This window comes from Dromiciops gliroides, chromosome 1 (assembly GCF_019393635.1).
Source record: "Dromiciops gliroides isolate mDroGli1 chromosome 1, mDroGli1.pri, whole genome shotgun sequence".
NCBI classification, from domain to species: Eukaryota; Metazoa; Chordata; class Mammalia; order Microbiotheria; family Microbiotheriidae; genus Dromiciops; species Dromiciops gliroides.
Window position 1 is genome coordinate 418,443,116 of NC_057861.1, and position 22,688 is coordinate 418,465,803.

Consider the following 22,688-nt stretch of genomic DNA (forward strand, 5'->3'; position numbering starts at 1 on the left):
GTGTCTGGCACATAGTAGGTCTTTTAAAAACTTCTTGACTTGACTTACCCCTGCCCTCTGCCAGAAAAGAAAAGTCCTCTACACCCTTTAGCTTTTAACAATTGGCGTCGAGTCCCAATCTTTATTTATTCCCAGCAGAGGTGTGTACTTTCCTGGTCTGAGACGCAACTACTCTACCTCATGGTCAAAGGATAATAAGATCTCAGATCGAGAGCTGGAAAGGCCCCCGAGGACACTCAATTCAACTTTCTCATCTGATAGATGAAGAAAGTGAAGCCCAAGGAGATTAAAGCGTCCTATGTTCGAGGATTTGTGTTTTCAATCTCAACAAAAGACCTAGCAGGACAAGTTATAGGAGACGGATTTCAGAGGTAAAAGTACTTAAAGAGCCAAATAAAATTTAGGGAGTACTTAAAGTACTTAGGGAGTAAGTAAAAGTACTTAGGGAGCCAACATCTAGGCATTTCAGGCTGGGGAGATAATTTCTTTTGTGAGTATAACTGGGGGACAGGTCAAAGGTGGAGGTGTTTACTTTTCTAACGACAGAACTCGGAACTAGAAATCTGGAAAAACCAAGTCACAACACACGAAACCTGGCGTCCGCTCTCCTGAAGCCAGTCGGGTCTCCCCACAGTGTTGTCAGGAGTTGAAAGTTTCAGGAGCACAGCCATCTCGAGGGTGGGGGTGGGGAAGAGGAGAAGCTGCTGCAGGAAAAGATAGTCTTTATTCAAAGCACCCCTACCTACACACTCGCACCCCTGACACACATATCACTGGTCTGATCTTCTTGGCACTATTCGATCTTGCCCAGGACGAAGGAGCCTAGAAAAAGTCTGAGAATTCTACAATTAAGAGACTACGCAGTTTCCCAGATGCCTGCTTTGGTCCCGGCTTTTCGTAAGGACTCAGTCATTTACTGGCCGCCTCTCGGCGTTAATCATCCGCAGTTTACTTGAGCTCCGCCCACCTCTAGCCTCTGTTAAACTGGATCCTTTTCAGCTGTCACAGCCGTGCTTAGAAATCGCTTGACTGAGTTCAGAGGCTGTCTCCGGATTCCGTGAAGTTAACTGCTTAGTGCTGTTGATTTGTTTGCTTAATGTTGTATTTTTCAGGGAGATTTGCTTTGGGTTTCTCAAGTATATGCCCATTGGAGGCGGAGAAAGCTGGGGAAAAAGGCAGATTTCGTGTACAGGTGGAAACAGGTTGTCCGGGAGATTTTAAACTACAGAAATGAGTCTTCAGCTTGTTCTAGATTAAAAGAATGAGTCTCTGTGCTCCAAACCAGCTAAAGTGAAGTTGTGGGTCTTTCCCCACATAGGTAGGTGAATATATGTGTATAGAGTTTGGTTTAAAAAAAAAAACACTGGGAAAACTGGAAACTTTCTGCTGACGAGTAAATACTTTCTGCATGTGCAGGTTCTTCATGTGTTAATATCAGTTTTGGTTCTCTACGTCTGGTGAAGAAAAGAATATTTTATTGGTGACTGTCCTAGGGAAGGAGATGTCCCAGGAAATGCTTCAAACCATGAGCCAAGTAACCAATACCACTTATATTTTGCATGGAAAAAGCAACAACGCCCAGTTGGGCAATTCCAGCGAGTGTGACTTGAAAAGGAAGGCAGGCCACTGTCAAGGTAAGTTTTGGATACTGAATACCAATATTGGTTATATGGTGACCTCCCATCCCCTGGCAGTCCCACGGCAGCACAGGGGAAGGGAAGTTCTTGTTTTTTTAAATATGCTTAATTTTTGAGCTATAAAAGTGTGTAGAGTGGTGGGGCATCAAGGAGAACTGATGTGCATTAATTGCTCACTTTTTAAGAGGACAAGCAAAAGATCATTGAGAACTCATAGTCTTAAGTTTTTGTTCTTAAATCCCTCAACAAGTTGAAATTTCTGTACTTGAAATGACAATCAATGCCAGTTAGGGTGAAGGGGCGAGAGGCAGGAAAATAACAGTGTGGGTAATTCTAAAAATTTCATGGGATCAGATTTGACTATTGGGATCAATGTGGGTAGGATTAGCTCCACGTCAGCACGTCATGCCAGTTAGTGACAGGCAGCCCTGTCCTACTACTTAGGGCATAATCTGAGCTTTAGGCTTGCTGCCTGGTTTATTCATTACATGAAGAAACAAAAATGGTTTTTACTATTTCTTTTTTTTATGGTCCAAGAGCAGGTGGAAACAAGGAAAGTACAAGATGGTTTGTGTTGTAGGTCCACTGGATATCAGTGTAACTGATCCAACCATCTTGGCCATCCTCATTTGAACATCCTGGTTGAACTGTCTCATTCATGACAGATCAGAGATTGGAGGCCTTAGAGGTCATAATTTTACAGATGAGGAAACTGATCCCCAGAAAGCTTCATAATTTGTCTAAGTCACATACAGGTGACTGCAGCCTGAATCTTCAAGCGTAGGTCTTCTGACTCAAAATTCCACACTTTATCCACTGCACCACAAAGTGGCTGAAATGAATAGATTTAATTGAACAAATATTTGTCAAGCAATTACCATGTGCAGAATACTGTGCTAGGTACTAGGCGACATACAAAAGTTCTATAATACAGTGTCCCTGCCTTCACAGAGCATATAGTGTGGTAGAAAGATGGACTTCATATGTATATGGTACAAAATAATATATGATATAATGTAATGTGTGATACAAAATAATACATATGGGTATTAGAAAATTGTAAAGTACTTTGTGAGATAAAAGTTGGGGAACATTCATCACTCTAGAAGATGACAAAAGGCTTCCTGGAAGAGGTAACTTTGGTTTGGGTGATAAAGGGTGCGAAGATTAAGCCACAGGTGGGGAAGGAAGACACTTTACAGTCAGAGAGAATAAGGTAAGAAAAGACATACAGGTGGGAAAGAGTAGGGTATACTCTGGGGATGAATAATTTAACCAAAGCATGGAATGAAAGGCAGGGATAGAATGATATCAGAATGGAAAGGATGTTTCCAAATAGTGGAGGGACTTGCCTGTCAGACAAAGAACTCTGAATTTAGCTGAGTTTTTGATAAGGAAATACTGACATTTTTTGAGCTATAGAAAGATATATCCAGATCTGTGCATAAGGATGACTAGCCTAGTAGCTATATGAATGCTGGATTAGATTAGAGGGTCTTAAAATTAGGTGCCCTAGGACATTTTGTGAGGATGGCATCATCTCCCAAAAGTTAGGGGTAAATTCCCCTTAATTGTTTTATATTCTCTGCAAATGGATATAGGAAGCATAGACTGACTGTGTCACAAGCTTTCTTTCGTTTTCTCTTTCCTTCTGTCTCATTTTTTCTTTACTCCCTTGTCTTCCTGAACTGCATCTTTCTGCACTTTGGATGGGTGGAGGTGGGGTCATATAGACACATTCTTAGTTTGGGGCAAATATTGAGCAGAACAGGCTTGAAAGCTGAATTGTTTCAATTGTTACCAGACGACTATGTGCATGTTGACATATGTGCCATTTATGTGTTATGGATAACAGGACCCTTTGCCTGATCCACAGGCATAACTGCCTAGAGGGCCAGTATCCTAATGGTCAGCCAAAGGGCATAACATGCTGGATTTGGAGTCAGGATGACCTGAATTCAAATCTTGCCTTGGATACTTACTAGCTGTGTGACCCTGGGCAAGTCACTGCACCTCTCTGACTTGGTTTCTTTTTCTGTATATTGGGGAAAATAATCATATTTACCTTCCAAGATTGTTGTATCAAATGATATATTTAAAGTTCTTTGGAAACTTTAAAGTGCCATTGAAATGATAGCTGACATTATTATTATTATTATTGTTATTATTTAATATTACCAAGTGACTCACTGTGGGTACTAATCTAAGTATTAAATAAGAGAAAACTGAACACTTTACAATATCAACAAACTGTCTGAGGGAATTAAAGTGACTTTAAACCAGTTACACCAGAGTATGTCCTGACATGTGCCATAATTTCAGCACAAAAAGCCTCCTCCTGTAGGGTAAGTTGGTGGTTTTAGAGTGACCTAATGGCCACTCCTTAAACCCACTGCTGGCCATGGCCATTATACCCTGGAGCCAGACTTATGGTGACCCACTTCTCAAAATATCCACAACACACTCAGTCATTTGGAAGAAATGTTTTCTCTTTTCTGTGGTTTTTACGACAGCCTTGTGACAATCACCACTAACCAAGGACTTCTGCAACTGAGCCTCAGAATACCTGCCCTTTTAAGCCACAATCCCTCAAATTCTCAGGTACACCAAAATAAGCAAGCAGGAAAAAAAACATCACACCCAGAATTCCAGAGTATATTGCAGACCAACCCTAAGGGACAGGGATATCACTTGAAATTCTGGAATGACCAGTGGTGACATTGAGTAAACCATTTGTTCTGTTGATAAGTTCTTGACCTAAAGTTCATAGGGGATCATTCCCCCACCCCATACCTTTGGTTTTTCCTTAATGCTTGACTTCGATCTGCAAAGTTCAGCAAGTCCCTATGGAATGTTCACCCATCGGTGGCTGATAGTGCTGACATATTTGGGGGGAAATGGTGTCTGGCCTGCCATAGTTAAACTAAATTGCTCTCCCTTAGCTAGCATAAAGGCTCTCATTTCATTGACCTTCATGTCCCAGAGAACATGTCTGAAATAACCATATATGTGTGTGTGTGTATGTATATGTATATATGTGTGTGTGTGTATATATGTATGCATATATATATGTATATACCCCTTTCCATTACCTACAATAGGCAATTTGCTTTAGAAACATGGAATGGGCGTGCTTCTTTTGTATCCCCTCACACATATCTTTGGACTGTTTGCCTGTACAACATAGATCACAGATTTAGAGTTAGATGAGATTTTTAGAAATCGTCTAATTCAATGCCTCCATTTTATTGAGAAAACAGAAACTCTCACAGGGACCAAATATCAATGCTGGGATTCAAATCCAGGTCTTTTGACTCCAAATCCAGCATTTTTAGTAACAGGACATAGAAAAGAATTTACTACACATTTCCACCTCTCCAAATCTTTTTTTTCTACTTCAGGTTTTACTTGGGTATCCTTTCCTTTGAGAAGCTACTCCTACTCCCAAGTTAAGTCTACCTCTGTCCTCAAACTAAATGGTGTTTACTTAGATGATTATGGTTCACATCTCTACCCCTAGAATGGAAGCTCCCTGAGGAGACTATTTTTTGTCTTTGAATTCTTAGAACAGTGCCTTACATTCAATAAGTGTTTGGGGTTAAGGGAAAACCATGTAAGATGACCATTCAGCTTCCTATTGTTGACTTTTAACTTCTTGTAGAGTACCTCTCTGCAGATGTTAAAATATTCTCTGGTTGCTCTTCCATATAGTCCTATGACCATAGCTGAGGACCTTATAAAAATAAAAGCAACCTCTTACCCTATGTGCGGAGCACTTTGCTCTGCTCACTAGTGCCATGACTGCTATGTTGACTCAGAAGCCAAACTCACATCAGTTTGTGGATTCCCACCTAATTTTCTTTGGTTGTCCAATTCCTGGTCTAACTTTGCTCTTTATGGCCAGACAGTTGCCCACAACACGACAGGGCCGAATTCATCCTCCTACTCCAAGGACCACACTGATTGTTGACTATCAGATCATAGTTTAAGATACCTGAGAGGTTGTCTAGTACAACCTCCTCATTTTAGATTTGAGGAAACTGAGGCCCAGAGAGGTTGGTTAAGTGATTTGCCCAAGGTGTCACACACAACAAGTAGCAGAACTGGATTTGAACTCTGTTCCTCTAACTCTAAATTTGGCTCACTTTTCTATAGCATAATGCTGCCTCTTGAAAAATTTGACACCAGGTACTAGACAAATGTGGAACTTAGGAAAACCATTCTGTTCCCTAATCAATGGTCTTCTTTCTGGCTTTCCTGCATTCCTCATCTAGGCTCTAGTTTCAGTCACATTAAGCCTTTGGCAGGTTCTAAGCTAGAGTGTTACATTATAAATATAAATAGGTTAAGGGGCTAAAAAACCTTAGTGTGGGGCAGCTAGGTGGCGCAGTGGATAGAGCACCGGCCCTGGAATCAGGAGTACCTGAGTTCAAATCCGGCTTCAGACACTTAACACTTACTAGTTGTGTGACCCTGGGCAAGTCACTTAACCCCAATTGCCTCACTAAAAAAAAAAAAAAAAAAAAAAAAAAAGTAAAAAACCTTAGTGCATAACCATTCTGCTGTTAAATTCATTTAGAATTTAAATGATAGAATACAAAATACATTTTTACTGTCTCATGAGTGGAGACTGCTATTTCTCTTATATTTTTCCACAAAGCTTTAGTGATTTGGGGCAGTAACGTTGCCAGCTACATGAGTGAAATTCATTTAAAACAGTTAAAGAACTTAAGTACTAGGGAATGCAGAAAGATATGTCCAAGAGCAGCATTTGAATCCAAGAATTTTTGGAAAAGTAAATAATATATGTTTTTATATGGAACTTACATGAAATTTTATATGGTTTGTGATCCTCAAAGTAGATTCTAATAACCTACCACTTTCACAGGACATTGTGCCTTAGTGTGGATTCTAAAATTGAGATACTAGTATATGCAGCATAACATTTGGATGACTGACTACATATACTCTTTCCTATTCCCCCCACCACCCTGACCACCACCAATTAATGCTTCTACCACAGAATTACTTTATATCTATTCTATTTGTCTTCCCCTTTAGAATGTAAGCTTCTGGGCCTAACAAAGGGCCTAGCACATAGGAAGCCCCTAATAAATGTTTATTGATTGACCATGATATCCTTGAAATGATTGTCTTCTGATGAAAGTAGGATATGAGTGTGATTTTTTCAGGTACCTGTTCTTTACTCAGAAAAAAAGAGGAAAGGGAATAAGCATTTACATAGCACCTCCTATATGCCAGATTTTTTACTAAGTGTTTCTTAAAAAATAAATATGATTTCATTTGATCCTCACAACCCTTTTGACAGTAGGTCTAAAAAGAGGCTCTGCTACCAGATCTGTAAAACCACCCGATACAAATGGTGAGACAGTTCTTTCCAATTATCAGTTGACAGGTACATAGTACATGTTTTTTTTTTTAAGTTTTAGTGAAGACAGAGACTTTAGGATATCAGTTATCACAGAATTCAAGGGTTGAAAGGGGCATTAGAGGTCTATCTCATCCAGCCTTTGACTGTATACAGTATAACCACCCTGAAAAAAGATTAGTATTTTTTATATTTCGAGGATTAGAGTGGAGAATTATGGGAATTATGATTTCAATTAAGAATTGGGAATTATTAATTCAATTGTGAAGTAGAAATTAAGTTAATGATCATTTGAATTTCATTTGTTGCATGCTTATGACTTGCATGTTGGGCAAATTATAAAACCTCCCAGTTCTCGATTTCCTGATCTGTAAAATGGGAATTGGACTCAATGACCTCATCAGAGGTCCTCTGAAGCTCTAGATATATGATCCTATGTCTCTTCCCCACCCATCTCCACCTTTCCCACCACACAAACCAAAATAGCCCCCCAGCTGTATTATCTTAACTGAAGAAGGCTGTTCCACTTAGAGCTAAGTAGAGATGGAATGTGAAAAATAGCAGCTTGTTGGAATTATTAATGACCACGGAGCTGGCTGTGGCCTCAGAAGAATGGTCTATGGCAATTTAGTTTTTGTGACAAAAGACAGAAGACTATCCAAAACCATGAGTGGATAGTTTTTTTTAATTATTATAATTATCTTTGGGTTAGTTACACTGGGAGTTCTAGTTTATGGGTTAGCTATTACTGTAAATCATTAACAATTATATGTGCAATTTTAATCAACATTTCAACAAGTGAAGTTTCACACCTGAGTTGTTACTTCGTGAAGTCATCATTAAATCTAACACCATATCCAAACAAAGTAAGAAATCAGTACAACAGTATCTCTTAAAAAACAGATGCATTTCAACAAAATATTTCTTTGTTAGAAACTTCCCTAATGGGACTGAAATCATTTAAGAGTCTTTCCAGGCCATCAGAAGGAGGAGGGGTAGAAGACTATGAAAATCTCATTAAATACTAACTAAAATGGTGTATAGTGTTCTGAAAAATGTGAAATATACATCTGGGAGTCTTAAGCGAGATCAATGATTCTTAACCTGGGGTCTATGAATTTAATTTTTACATTTTGATAATTATATTTGAATAGAATTGATTTCCATTGTAACTATATGTATTTTTAATCTAAGACCATTATTCTAAGAAGGGGTTCACAAGGTTTCCTCAGACTGGCAGAGGCTTCTATGACACACAAGAAATTAAGCACCCCCCCCACCCCCCCACCCCCCCACCCCCCCCCACCCCCCCCCCCCCCCCCCCCCCCCCCCCCCCGGCTAAAGGGAAAGAGGAAGAATAAGATTGGGGTTGAGAGTTTTCTGTACATGTTTACTGGTTGCCTCCCTTGCCTGGAACACTTTCTCATCTTCTGCCTCTTGGCTTTCTTCAAGAATTAGCTAAACTCAAAACTTTAAATAAAAATGTTTATTATTAAAAAAAAAAAGACAGCTAAAGTCCCATCTTCTTCAAGAAGCCTTTCCCACTCTTCAGTCTTAGTCCCTTTCCTCTGGGATTATCCTCAATTTATGCTGTATATATCTTGAATGTAGTTGTTTGCATGTTGTCTCTTCTATTAGACTGAATTCTTGAGAGCAAGAACCATTTTGTTGTTATTTGGGGGTTTTATTGTTGTTTGTTATTTCACCTTGTATGCCTAAAGTTTAGTGCAAAACCTGGCACATAGTAGGTGCTGTTAAGGGCTAAAATTCTAGCTAGTCTGTCTAAAATATCTAATGAGTGGTCGCCAATAAATTATAAGCTTTAGCAAGAGTTAGACTTTTAAGCGTTTATTAAGGAGAATAAGAATTTGATAAAGAGAGAAAGAAAGGCCTAGATTCCTATCTATTAAAGGGAGAGCACATTTTTTAGCTCGCTTCTCTGCCAGAGTCCCCAGGAAAGAGCCTGAGACGGAGCCCCAGTCTCTTCCTTCCTCCTCCCACTAGCCCATGTCACTTTCTGACGCCAAAGAAAAGACTCCTGGTCTTGCCCTCAAAGACCTTCGCTTCATGGGTGGAACTCTTCTACAGTAAGTCTCCAGCAGGTGGCGTCATTCCAATCGTTACAGTGCCTAATAAATGTTTGTTGATTTAACTTAGGAAGGAAGAATCCTTACCTCTTCTTAATAGGAACTGGTAGGAGAGAGTCAGGAGATATTTCTATGGTAAAAATAAAAAGAGATCTAGATCCTCCAGAAGCAGGAAATTCTGGCAGGACCAAGGCTCCACACTCAACTGTAAGGAGGGCTTGTGTCTAAGCCAACTCTTTCCCTATCTCCCCAGAGGAACAGAGGGCCATGTAGCAGGGAAAGACCTCTGACCCTCCTGTATGACCAGTCTCAGGGACTGAAATCAGAACCTTTCCTGTTTGCATGGTATGGACAATTTTGTTAGAAAACAACAGGGCAATGAGCCCGTGAAATGCAATTGAGAAGAAATATGATTTGAGAGAAGAAGGGAATAGAGAACATATGATTTTTAAAATCACAGAAATGGGAATCTGGGAACCCTGAAGAACTAATCTTCACTCATTCCACTATTTTACCTATATGTGGCCCTGTTGGCCACCAACAGTTTACAAACAGAAATCATAGGGAGATATTTTTGCTGCATCTCAATAGGAATGTTGTGGTTGAGCCAGACAATGGTTGCCAACTCATCTTCATATGATTGATGAAAAGTTTGTTTAATAACACAGCCAATTTTGTCATAAAGAAGCTTTCATTGCCAAGGAATTTGTTGGTTAAAATATCCTTGTATTGTTGCTATTAACGGAAAACAAATGAGCTGAAAACAAAGTTGCTCTTGGAAAGACATTCCTATTTGCTTGAATGTAGATACTGGGAGTAAGAGTTTTGTTGGGGAGATGAAACAAGAAAGTGTTTACATAAAGGAGTTATTACGTGGGGTCTGAAGTTCCTGGTTTGGTTGATAATTTTATTTGAATTTAATTGCTTTCCTTTGTATTTCTATGAATTTCATTTTGTGCATTTAAAAAAACATGATTCTAGGGGCAGCTAGGTGGCACAGTGGATAAAGCACCGGCCCTGGATTCAGGAGTACCTGAGTTCAAATCCAGCCTCAGACACTTGACACTTACTAGCTGTGTGACCCTGGGCAAGTCACTTAACCCCCATAGCCCTAAAACAAAAAACAAACAAACAAACAAACAAAAAACCCATGATTCTGAGAGAATCTAGAGTTTTTACCTGCCTGCCAAGAGAGTCCATGACACACAAAAGAGGTTAAGAATCTCTAGTTTAAAAGATCTTGTAGAGAAAGGAAACCCAATCTACAAATCTAAAAACATGCAAATAAAAAGTCAGTCTGTTAGATTACAGATAAAATTTTTTTGACCTCTTTGAGCACTCTCCACCCCACCCCCAACTTTTTTTTTTTTCTACACAAGTGACTTCATTGGTATAGGGAACTTCTAATGAGGAAATTCTTCAACCAATGAGACTAATGCCTCCTTTGCAATTTATTATCTTAGAGAGTTGCCCGGGTTAGTGAAAAGTTGTGATTTGCCCAAGGTCATACAGCTAGTATGTGTCAGTAGCAGTATTAGAATCCAGCTCTTCCTGACGCTGCGGTGAGTCGTCTATGTACTATACAAAATTGCCTTTTGATAGCTTAAAATATGTTCCTAAGTCTTAGATTCATAAGTTTGAGTTCAATCATTATTTGAAACTTGCTTCTGTGTAATTTAAGATTCTAAATGTGGATTCTAATGTGTTCCCCCAGTTTGGGGGAAACTGACTAAAAATCACTGATAAAACGAGTTTAGGTTTTTAAGGGTTTATTGGAAAATAGAAAGAAAAAGATTGAGAACAGAATTCTAACAGCCTGGCATTCCTATCTTTCCTCAAATTTCCTGTGAAGTCCTCTGCCGCCACCACCATCAAGTCAGGAAGCCAAAAAGCCCCAGCGCTCTCTGCGCAGGCTCCCTTTCCTCCTTCCTGTCTCCTCCCAGACCATAGGAGGCTCCTCAAGTTGATTGGCTGGTAGCCTTGATAGACAGCACCCATGAGCAAACGTCATTTCCTGACACCAAGGAAAAGCCACAATGCCTCTGAGGCATTTTCCTCATGGTGGAGCTTTCCCACAGCAAGTCTCCAGTAGGTGGCGTCATTCCAATAATTACACTTCAGTCATATCATGAACTCCACCTAAGTCCCAAACAGATGTCTCATGGGGATGTGGCAGTGACCCTGGGATGGCTAAGACTAAGCCAGTAGTATATAAGCTTTGTGAAGTCCTTGCCGGAATGGAAAGGCATGCCCAGTGATGTCAATTCTATGTCTGTTGTCCCTGGATCAGCCTAAGTTTAGTTGGATCCTCTCCAGGATGGCCAGAGAGAGGTGAATTCTTCAATAAAGACAGTCTAATAAGTCATGAAGGGCTTGAAGTCTGTGCTTGTACAAGCAACACTTGCACTGATAAAATCTCAGATCCTTGAATTATTAGCATCATGGTCTCTTGAGACAGTGCAAGATTTGAAGGTAGGGGCCCTGAGTCTAAATCCCATTTCTGTTATTTAACACCTATATGGGCTTGTGCAATTCACTTAAAACATTTTTGTGCTTCAATTTCCTTATCTGAAAAATTAAGGTCTCGTAGTAGGTGATTTCTAAGGTTCCTTCCAGCTCTAATAATCTATGATTCCAAGTGTATTTTGAGACCACTGAATCCAGAAGTGTCAAACATGCAGCCCAATGGTTGCCTGGAACACTTCCAAGTATACCCAACCAGATTAAAATGTAATTGGAAAATATTTAGCAAAATAAAGAAAAATATAATAGAACATACAAAATGTTAATATGTTCAAGTCAATATTTGGTAGCAGCAATCCTTTTTTGGGGGTTGATGGCCCTTTTTTCTATTTGAGTTTGACACTACTGATTTAATGTACCGACCACTCCCATCTTATTTTACAGATGAGGTAACTGAGTTTCCTCAAAGCAAATCTGCAGGTAATAAACATTGTGCTAAGAACTATGTGGAATAGCATTTGTCATAAAAAATAGCACTCACAAGAGGGGAAGAACTAAGTAATTTCAGGTTTATGTCCTAATTATGCAATTAATGGAGATGAGCACTGTTTGATCTTAAACACAAACATAACCAGATACATAAGTAAAAAACAGACCAAGATTAAAAAAAAAAAAGACTGTTATATGCAAGTAGAGGAGAGGCAAGCTTGGGGATATAGTGGGAGAAGCAGGTACAGAGTGGAAGAGAGAGGGAACAAATAAAAGGAGAGAAAAAAAATCAACTACAGAAGTTTACCCCCTACAATTACTGAACCTCCAATTATTTTTTTTATACCAACCTGCCATTTTACTGTATGGGTTAATAAAAAGAGAAGTAAAGAAATAGGAAGAAGGAAGGGAAGAAAAGATCTTTTGTGGGGGAAAGAAATACTTCAATTTTTCCCAAGAGTTCTACTCCCCTCCCCCTAAAAAAGGCCCTTGGAAAACTGGAAAAGAATTTGTCCACATAGCCACCCATATATCTAAAGACATTCTTCCCTCAAAATGATTTCTTTAAAAATATAAGATTCAAATATTTAGGAAATATCTGCAGTACCATATCATTTCAGTTCCTGATCCCAGAGGATGAGTAGTACTTTCAAATAGAAAAACAAGATATATTTTTGACTTCAGAGAGGACTGATTATCTTCTCTGATAGGAATTTCTTCCAGGTAGTTATCTTTCAGTCTAGTTTGTTTTCTTCTAAGTAGACATGATAATAAGTTTAGAGCAGGTGTTCTTAACTTTTTTCTTTGTGTGTGGACCCCTTTGGAAGTCTGGAGAAGTCTAGGGAACCCTTCTCAGAACAATCATTTTAAATGTATAGAATAAAATAAAATACTTAAGATTACAAAAGAAACCAATTATATTGAAAAAGATTTTTAAAAATTGAAACTAGTTCGCAGAAACACAGGTTAAAAACCCCTGGCTTAGAACTAGAAGGGACCACAAAGGACATTTATTTGGACCCCCTATTTTTACAACACAAGAAATTGAGGCCCGTAGAGGTGAAGTTACTTGCCCAAGGCTTCATGGGTAGTAACTCATTCGACTTCAGAGGACTCATTCTCACTGGCAGTACCATTCATTTATCCCAGGAGAAGTGGGAAATGAGGACTATGTTGCAGCTACCTCTTCAGAAGCTCCAGGATAGAGAAGAGTAAGAACTAATTTGAAATTTTGAGAATTGGAAGGAAAAGAGAAACTGGTTTAAAAACTATATTTCTTATTTAAAGGTAAGAGTTTTAACTTATGTTTCTTTTAAAAAATCCTAGCATTAAGCACAGTACCTGGCACATAGTTGATACTCATTAGACTGAATTGGAGAGTAGCAGACATTTTAAATGAGGCTCTGATAAAGAAAGCTCAAGTGTTTCTATTAAGCATTCTTGATCCAGATGTCCTCCACCTGCTGGGTTTCTGCCACATCAGTAGCATCTTAAAGGACTGCTCAGTCACCATCCTCAGGTAGCCAAATATTCCAAGTAAGTGTATACAAAAGACTTTCGATTTCTTTTTTATAGACAAAGTGACATTTAGACATAGGCGAAATGATGACTAAGCTCTTGAAAGAGCAATATAGTCTCCTGAAATGCTGAAGTATATATTTAAAATCTAAAACTGAAAATTCAAAGTATTAGGATATTAAATCACTGAGACTCCTCACAGTTCGCCCAGTAGACACACTTTGAGCAAGCCTTCTGCAAAGGCAAAATATGAAAGTGTAATAGAATCTGCAAAAGGAAGGTAGATGAAGCCATGCAATATTTGCAGACAAGTAGACGTGCAAAGGGGAAAAAAAATTAGATTTTGTGATAATAGCTCAATCAGCTTTTCTCCAGAGACTCAGAAAAAGGAGAAAATGGATATATTTCAGTGCCTATTGATTGTAAATGATGTGAAATCCTACAAAAGACCTACAGAGGGATAAAATATTTGCTTTGATGATTGACAGCATAAGTAATACGAAGCCAGCATAACAAATTATAGGCCATGTTTGCACACCAATTTAAAGTTTGCAAAGCAATTTACATACATTATTTCATTTGATCATGGCTATCAGCATCTATAACCATCCACACATTACTTCAAGAAGGATTAGGAGGAAAAATAAGTTTTATTTTAGATATAGTTAACTTAAGATGGCTATGGGAAATCCAGTTTTAGATGCCCTGTTAAGAATTGGAGATGAGAGACCGGAGGTTAGGAAAGAAGTAGGGCTGAATAAGCAGATCCAAAAAATCATCAGCATAGAGATAATTAAATCCATGGGATCCGATAAGATCACCAAATGAAATACAGTAGAAGGATGAGAGAAGAAGGCCAAAGACAAAGACTTGTAAGATGCCCCAAGCAGACAATTTGACTGGAGAATCAGCAAAGGAGATTGAGAAGTGTTTAGACAGATAAGTAAACCAGCAGACGGCAATATCACAAAAAAAAAAAAACAAAACCTACAGAGAAAAGAAAATCAAGAAGAGGGTGATCAACTCTGTATAAGACTGCAGAAAGGTCAAGGAGTAGGAGGTTTGAGAAGATGATCGTTAGATCTGACAATTAAGAGATTGTAGGTAACCTTAGAGCAGTTTCATTTGAAAGATGAGGCCGGAAGCTAAGCGGTAGAGTTAAGAACAAAATGAGAAGAAAGGAAGAGGAGTACTGGTTGTAGACAGCTTTCTCAAGGAGTTCAGTCATAAAAGGGAGGAGAGATATAGGACAGCTATAGCACTGGGACTAGGACACTAACAATTGGAAGAATCGGGAAAGGCCTCTGAAAAAGGCACTTGAGCTGAGCTTTGAAGGGAGCTAGGGGTTCCCCCAGGAGTATATAAGAAGGTAGGCTTCTCCATTCTCACAACAACCTTCCTTTCCAGCCTTATTATAAACTACTCTCCTTCAATACTCTACAGTCCAGTTGAGACTGAACTACTCGCTCTTCCAGATCACATCGTGAATTCTCCCATCATCATCCAGACTATCTCTAATGACTGGTATAGCCACCTTCCTCATCTCTGCCAGTTGAAACTCTTTTCTTCTTTTAAGGCTCAGTTTAAATACCACCTCCACAAAGTTCTCCTTGTACTCTCTTTCCTGGCTCCCCATGAAAGGTCCTATTCTTTAAATTTCCTTATTGAACTTTGGGAGGGTTTCTCTTTTGCCCTGACCCATTCTACCTTTCACTTTTTTAATATATGTTTTATATTACCCTATTGAATCATGTCTCTTAAAGAGAAAGGTTTTGCCATTTTTCATTTTGTGTTTTCTATGCCTAAGACAATACCTGACAGGTTTTTTTTTGGTCCAGACCTGTGACTTCTTTGCTGTAGGGAATTCCTAATGAGGACACCTCCTCTACACATGCACATCAGCCACTTTTCTGCAATGTATAGACTGAGAAATTTGCCTGGTAGTGCCAAGAGGTTGTGACTTGCCTACAGCTATATAGTCAGTAGATGTCAGAGGAAGGGTTTGGCCTCCATTCCAAACTTAATCTGCTGTTCTGCTAATCCTGTTGCACATAGTAGACGCATAATAAATGTTTATTGAATCGAATAGTACACCCAATAGTACATCTGAGGCAGGAAAATAAACATGGCATATATCTCCAAGGTCATTGCAATAGTTTCCTCAGATGGCCCAGCTCCCGGGTCTGAAGTTGCACTATAGTCCTTTATGAGCTGGCCTGGAAACCACCTCTGTAAACTGCCCTCAACAAATGGCCTCTTTACTTACTGGGCTCCTAGTTATGTGGGGGCTTTTAGGAATGACGTCTTTAAGCTAGTATACAGCCTTGCATAAAAACATTACCAAGAACGTCTTGTCACCTTAAAGAATGTTACTCTGTGGGACTTACTGTGAGCTATTTCTGTATGGAAATATTTTATAGGCTGGTTGCTAATTTGTGATTTATGCCATCCTATTTGCACATTTCCATAGCTCCTCCATATATGGTTATGAACTTGAGGTAGAGAATACCTCATGCTTGTGGTTACTTCATGAACTCAGTATAGAGCCTCCTTCTCCCTTCCCTCCCTGCTCCACCCCCCCCACTCCCTCCTACCCTCCCACCCCTCCACCTCCAAGCATTACAACTTGCTCTTTCTGGAAATATATTTGAAAGTTTGACATGCAAATTTTCATTTCTCTCCTTTTTCATTTTTTTGAAAAGAGTATGAAGAGTTTTGTCTGGCTTCTTAATGTGTTTGACATCGTACTGAGAAAAGGCATGGTGCTGGTTCCCTGGTGCCTCATCCCCAAGCAGAGAGCACCAGAACTTTTAAAAAATATTATTACTTTAGAAACTCTTCAAATAAAATAGACGTTTATAGTTTCACATTTTCCAGCATCATATTCCAAGCTCATGAAATGGTTTTTATATAAACTAGTATGTTTCTTTTAGTTTGCCCGAGGAGGCAACTTTCCAGATTATAAGGGATAGGTCATTTTGGAAGAGGTTGCGAGGAATTTCTCTTCCAAAAAAAAAAAATGTACAATGAGATTTATATGGATCTACTTTTTTTAAAGCTAAAGTCATTGAATTAAAGGAAATTGAGAAAGCAAGATCTTTTGGGAAAATTTGATCCTTACAGTGTTGCCTTTTAGACCTTCTGTTTCCTTGACTTCAAAACTATGTGAAGAAAGCAGTCTCCCCTTTCTGTGCATGTGAGAAATACACTTGAACGGCAAAGCCATTAATTCCCTCACAGACCAAAATCAGACTCCCTCTTCCCACCACCTCAGTCATGGGAGACATGCTTCTCCCAATGCTGTACTTACTTTTGTTTCCTCAGTTCTGATCCCTTCTTTTATGAGGCCCCTACTTTAATGTCTTCTCTTACCCTACCAGATGACTGTGCCACCATTATTCCTTGTGGCACTGTTAATTCTAGTCAAAGCTCATGTATTCTAGTGAACAGCAAAGTGTATTAAAGTAGATTCCTGTAAGACAAGATTTATCATAACGCATGAATGCCTCCCTTTGAGATTTCCCTAGTTTTTACATATCTCACTTACTGCTCTTTAGAACAAACCCTAAAAATACCCAGGTTATCTCATCATTAGCTCTTGTTACCGTGCCTAGCACTCTTTCCTTTTTTTTTTCTTCCTCAAATCAAATGAAAGGAAACATAGACAAGTATTCATATATTATTGCATAATATATATGTATCATATGCACATAAGTATATATAACAAGTATGATAATGTATTTAAAACATATAAAAATGTACATACATACACATACATATAAATTTTTGTTGTTTTGTTGTTCAGTCGTTCAGTCATGTCTGACTCTACATGATCCCATGGACCATAACACACCAGACCCATCTATCCTCCAGTATCTCTGTCTTTCCAGGTTCATGTTTGTTTTTTCCATGACTCTATCCATCTATCCATCTGTCCATCTATCCATCTATCTATCCATCTCATCCTCTGCTGCCCTTTTCCTTTTGTCTTCAATCTTTCCCCACATCAGGGTCTTTTTCAATGAGTCTGTCTTCTCATGATGTGGCAAAAGTATTTAAGCTTCAGCTTCAATATTTGACCTTGCCATGAATAGTCTGAATTAATTTTTTTAAGTATTGACTGATTTGATCACCTTGCTGTCCAAGGGACTCTCAGAAGTTTTCTCATATATGTGTATATATTTGTATCTTCACACACATATGTATGTATGTATATATATATATATATATATTAAATCAAGAAAAGGATGGAGGATTATAATTGTTTTGAAGAAATAAAAATCAAACGTTCAATTCAGCAAGCATGTATAGAGTGCCTATTATATGCCTGGCAGTATGCTATATACTTCCTGATCTCAAAGAATTTATTTCTCTTAGAAGTGTGGAGAGGCAATTAGATTACACAGTGACAGGCTGCTTGCTGAACCTGGAGTTGGAAAGACCTGAGTTCAAATATTACCTCAGACACTTATTAGCTGTGTGACCCCAGGAAAGTCACTTAAGTTCTGTCTGCCTCAGTTTCCTCAGCAGTAAAATGAGGGTGACAATAATAGTACCCACCTCCCAGGGTTATAAGGACAAAAGAAGATAATGTTTGTAAAGCATTTTGCAAACCTTCAAGAGGTGTATGAATGCTGGCTCTTTTTCTACTGCTCCACTCATAATTTTGCACATTATATTAAAAAAAATAGAAATTAAAAAAGGAAAAGATAGAGAGAGGTCCTAATCCTATGATTTCATTCATAGAGGAAAATCCCAAGTAAGCGGGTTCCTTCTACCAATGCAGATAGGCACCTTCTCTGCCATTTATTGTCTTAGAGAATTGCCTCTAGGGGACTACAAGGTTAAGTGACTTGCCCAGGGTCACACAGCCAATATGGGTGAGAGGCAGAATTGGAAAAGATAGCTACTGTAGTTGTGTGTAAGGGAGATACATGGTCTGATTTGCAATTTATAGAAAATAGTTTTTGCAGCTATCTGAAGGATGGATCAGAGAAAGAAGACTCTTAAATCAGGAAGACCAATAGGGAAGCTTTTTTCTTTTTCTTTTTTGCTGAGGTAATTGAGGTTAAGTGACTTGCCCAGGGTCACACAGCTAGTAAGTGTCAAGTGTCTGAGGCTGGACTTGAACTCTGGTCCTCCTGACTCCAGGGCTGGTGCTCTATCCACTGTACCACCTTGCTACCCAATAGGGAAGCTTTTTTAAAAAAAAGTCTAGGTCAGAGTAAAATCTAGGGTAGTGATTGTGTGAACACAGATAAGGAGTTAGATACTAGAGATATTGTGTAGGTAGGGAAGACAGGTTTTTGGTGACTAACTGAATATGTGGAATGAGAGAAGGTGAAAAGTTGAGAATGATATTGAGGTTGTGAACCTGGATGACTACAAGAATGGTGATGCCCTCAACCATAGTAATAGCAGCAGCTAGCAATAATATAGCACCCATTATGTGCCAGGCTCTTCGCTAAGTATTTTTTCAAGGGAAGTGGAGAAAGATAATTGTGTGATAGGAGGATTTTTCCCCAATGAAACCTGTGTAGATCCTGCTAATGGGCCCTGTGCAAGTTAGATTAAAACTGCCTTGAGAATTGGATAAACTGGCTCAGAAAAGTAGAAAATGGGAGCTTGAATAGTGAAAGAAGCAGCTCACTTCCAGAAGTATTATTGCTGAAGGGAAGGTGTGGTTGTCAGGCAATTTGGATTTATTAAGTATCTACTATGTGTCATGGAGGGGGCTAAAATTCTAACTATACTGTCTAAAATATCTAATGAATGGTCGCCAATAAATTATAAGCTTTAGTAAGAGTATTTAAGTGTTTAAGTATTTATTAAAGAACATTAGGATCAGAGAGAAAGGTAAAAATCTAATTATTTCTAAGAGACCCCATCATCTGCCCTGCCATAGCGAGGTCAGGAACAAAAAGGACCCAACGCTTCCTCCTTCCTCCCAGAAGCCTCCTGTGAAACTGGGAACATCCCCCATCCACACACACACACACACACACACACACACACACACACACACACACACACACACACGCAGCTCCAAGCTAATTGACTGGTAGCTTTGATAGACGGTACCCACAAACAAACATTACTTCCTGACACCAAGGACCTGATCACATGACTTGCCCTCAGACGTCTTCTCCTCATGGCAGAGCTTTTCTACAGTAACTCTCCGGCAGGTAGCATCACTCCATTCATTACAGTCAGGCACTGTGCTAAGCACTAGAGGCACAAAGAAAAGCAAAAGACAGTCCCTTCTCTCAAGGAGCTCATAGTCTAATGAGAGAAACAAGTGGTTAATGACTAGGAACAAAAAAGATAAATAATGGATAAATTGGTGATAGTCACTAGAGGGAAGACACTAGTGTTAAGGGGTCTAGAAAGGCTTTTTGTACAAAGTGGGATTTTAGGTGATACTTAAAGGAAGCCAGGATGAAGAAGTGAGGAGTAAGAGTGTTCCTAGGCGACAGTGTAGTGAACATGCAGAGTTGGGAGGTGTCCTGTGTGAGGAATAGCAAGGAGGTCAATGTTACTAGATCCCAGATCATGGGGGATAAAGAGAGGAGGAGTAAGGTATAAGAAGACTGAAAAGATAAGAGGGAACAGATTGCAAAGAACTTTGAATGCCAACAGAAGGAGAGAAATCCCATTATTTACAGTCATTGGAAGAAAGGGATATGCCCCCATTTTATTCTGGTTGATCTTAGACCCTTTAGCACATGACCTTTGCCTTTAGAACAAGGGACTCTTGCCCAGTTCTAAAGGGTACTGAGTCAATCAATGAATAGATAATTATGGAACATTTAGTCCATATGCCTGATTCTATGGAGAGAGAGAAAAGATGATGCCTGCCCTCAAGGAGTTTACATTAACACTCAAGAAATGTCAACAGAAGACAGAGGATAATTGAAGGTTCACCTTAATGCTCTAAGACAAAAATGGTCCTAAATGACTTCTAGAAAGAGGTAGGATTTGAGAAACCCTAAGGACAGATTTTCACAAAACAAACAAACAAAGAAAGCTTTTTTTAGCCCAGTGTCTGCTCTTAGCCAATGATCATGGCCACAGCCATACTTACTGTGACCTACATAGAGGTTTGACACTACTGTCTTTTTTTTTTTGGGGGGGGACAGGGCAATGAGGGTTAAATGACTTGCCAAGGGTCACACAGCTAGTGTCAAGAATCAGAGTTCGGATTTGAACTCAGGTCCTCCTGAATCCAGGGCCAGTGTTTTATCCACTGAGCCACCTAGCTGCCCCCGACACTATTGTCTTAGTTGAATTTCTGATTTTGTCAGAAATTAGCATAAATATTAGGATAGGCTGTCCTATTAGAGATTTCTTGTTTAGAGTTATGCAAATATTCTATATGTGAGAGGGTGATGTCATAGAAAGAGCCCTAATTCTGGAGTAAGAAGACCTAAATTGAATCTAACCTCTGCTTCTCATTATGTGACCTTGGGCAAGTCACTTCTCTGAGTCTCAGTTAATGAGAAAACTATGAAATATATCTACTAGGAAATGTTGACTAGAATACAAGACTTGGAAGCTGGAAGGCTGAACCTGAATTGAAATATTGCTTCTCATGATTACTTGTGTGTGACAATGAGCAAGTGACTTCTCCAACTCTGTTTTCTCATCTGTAAAGTGGGGATAATAAACCTGGAGCTACCTCCAAGGGCTATCATGGGGTTTGACTGAGATAATTATGTAAAATACTTTGCAGATTTGTAAATGCTATAGAAATGGTAATTGTTATTAAAAGGAAAGGAAAAGAAAGGAGAGAGAATATTTAGGAACTGAGACCTCTCAATATTCTCCGCTCCAGGTTCTGCCTTCTAGTATATCTCTAACCTTCAGTAAGTCCATCTACCTTCTGCATGTCAGTTTCTTAATTTGTAAAAATGAGGAGGTTGCATTAGATAACTTCCCTTCTGACCCAAATCTATGATTCTGTGCAGAGAGAAAAGAAGGGGGAAGGAGGAAAGAAAGACTGAGGAAAGAAGAGACCAGAAAGGGCATATGGCATAGCAGATAGAGAACTAGATTTATGTGAAGAAGATCTGGGTGAGAATCCTGACTTGAACACTTGCTGTGTAACCATGGATAAGTCACTTAGCTTCTCTGGGCCTTGGTTTCCTCATTTATAAAATGAGGGAGATAGATCACCTTTGAATTCCTTTGTAGCTTTAAGCCTATGATACTGTCATGCCATGATCATCCATATCTATATGACCATGCTCTGCTTAGCCTATGTACTTAATGATTTGCTGAACTGATCTGAATTGATATTTTTAAAGTCCTGCCCATGCATCTGTACTTTTTTATAGTCACAATTTGACACATCATTTGTAGTAAGTATTCAGGCCTTATACCTACCCTTGGGATTTGTGGGGTGCCCCTGGGGATTATGAGTGACTTTCTCTAATGGTATTGACTCAAGCCCCCATTATGATGTGTTCCTCTCCACTGTTAGCCACCAATGATTAGTATTCAAGTTTTGTTTTTTTTTTTGCAGGGCAGTGGGGGTTAAGTGACTTGCCCAGGGTCACACAGCTAGTAAGTGTCAAGTGTCTGAGGCTGGATTTGAACTCAGGTACTCCTGAATCCAGGGCCAGTGCTTTATCCACTGAGCCACCTAGCCGCCCCCCTATTCAAGTTCTTTTTAACCAACTAACCCTCAATTAGAGTTGACAAAAGAATGTTTACTTTGAAGCTATAGCAAGAAAAGTATACACACCTCCCCCCCCCCCCCTACACACACACATACTACCTTAGTCCCTGGGGAAAATGGGCTCATATTTTCCAGTTTCTACATTTTATTTGACAGCCCCCCCAAGTTCACTTCCAGTTGCAGCATGGCCAATGGATGAATAAGCCTGCCTTTGTGCTACTTTGGGGCTAGGTCAAGCAAGTCACTTGGGGCTCTAGTTTCCAGACTCTGGTAGCTCATAATGTCATAGTCATCTCCAATCTCCTTCACCTAAAACAAGATTGAGCAAAAGTAAAGAGGAAAAGAATAGAGGCCTATTTCATGGGACACACGTCGGCATCAAATGGGAAGTTCCCAGAGCCTTTCCTCTTACATAATTGCCTCTC

At 39.3% G+C, this 22,688-nt stretch overlaps 1 protein-coding gene across 1 annotated transcript in view; it reads left to right on the forward strand.

The window, feature by feature from the left end:
• The first annotated feature begins 934 nt into the window (after positions 1-934).
• The window catches only part of RANBP3L (RAN binding protein 3 like), a 65,552-nt gene continuing 43,798 nt past the window's right edge, over positions 935-22,688 (forward strand). The window contains exons 1-2 of the mRNA XM_043975903.1: positions 935-1,318; positions 1,417-1,634. Of these exons, the coding sequence (XP_043831838.1) occupies positions 1,502-1,634 (133 nt within the window). The 5' untranslated portion in view covers positions 935-1,318; positions 1,417-1,501. The remainder of the gene's footprint in view (positions 1,319-1,416; positions 1,635-22,688) is intronic.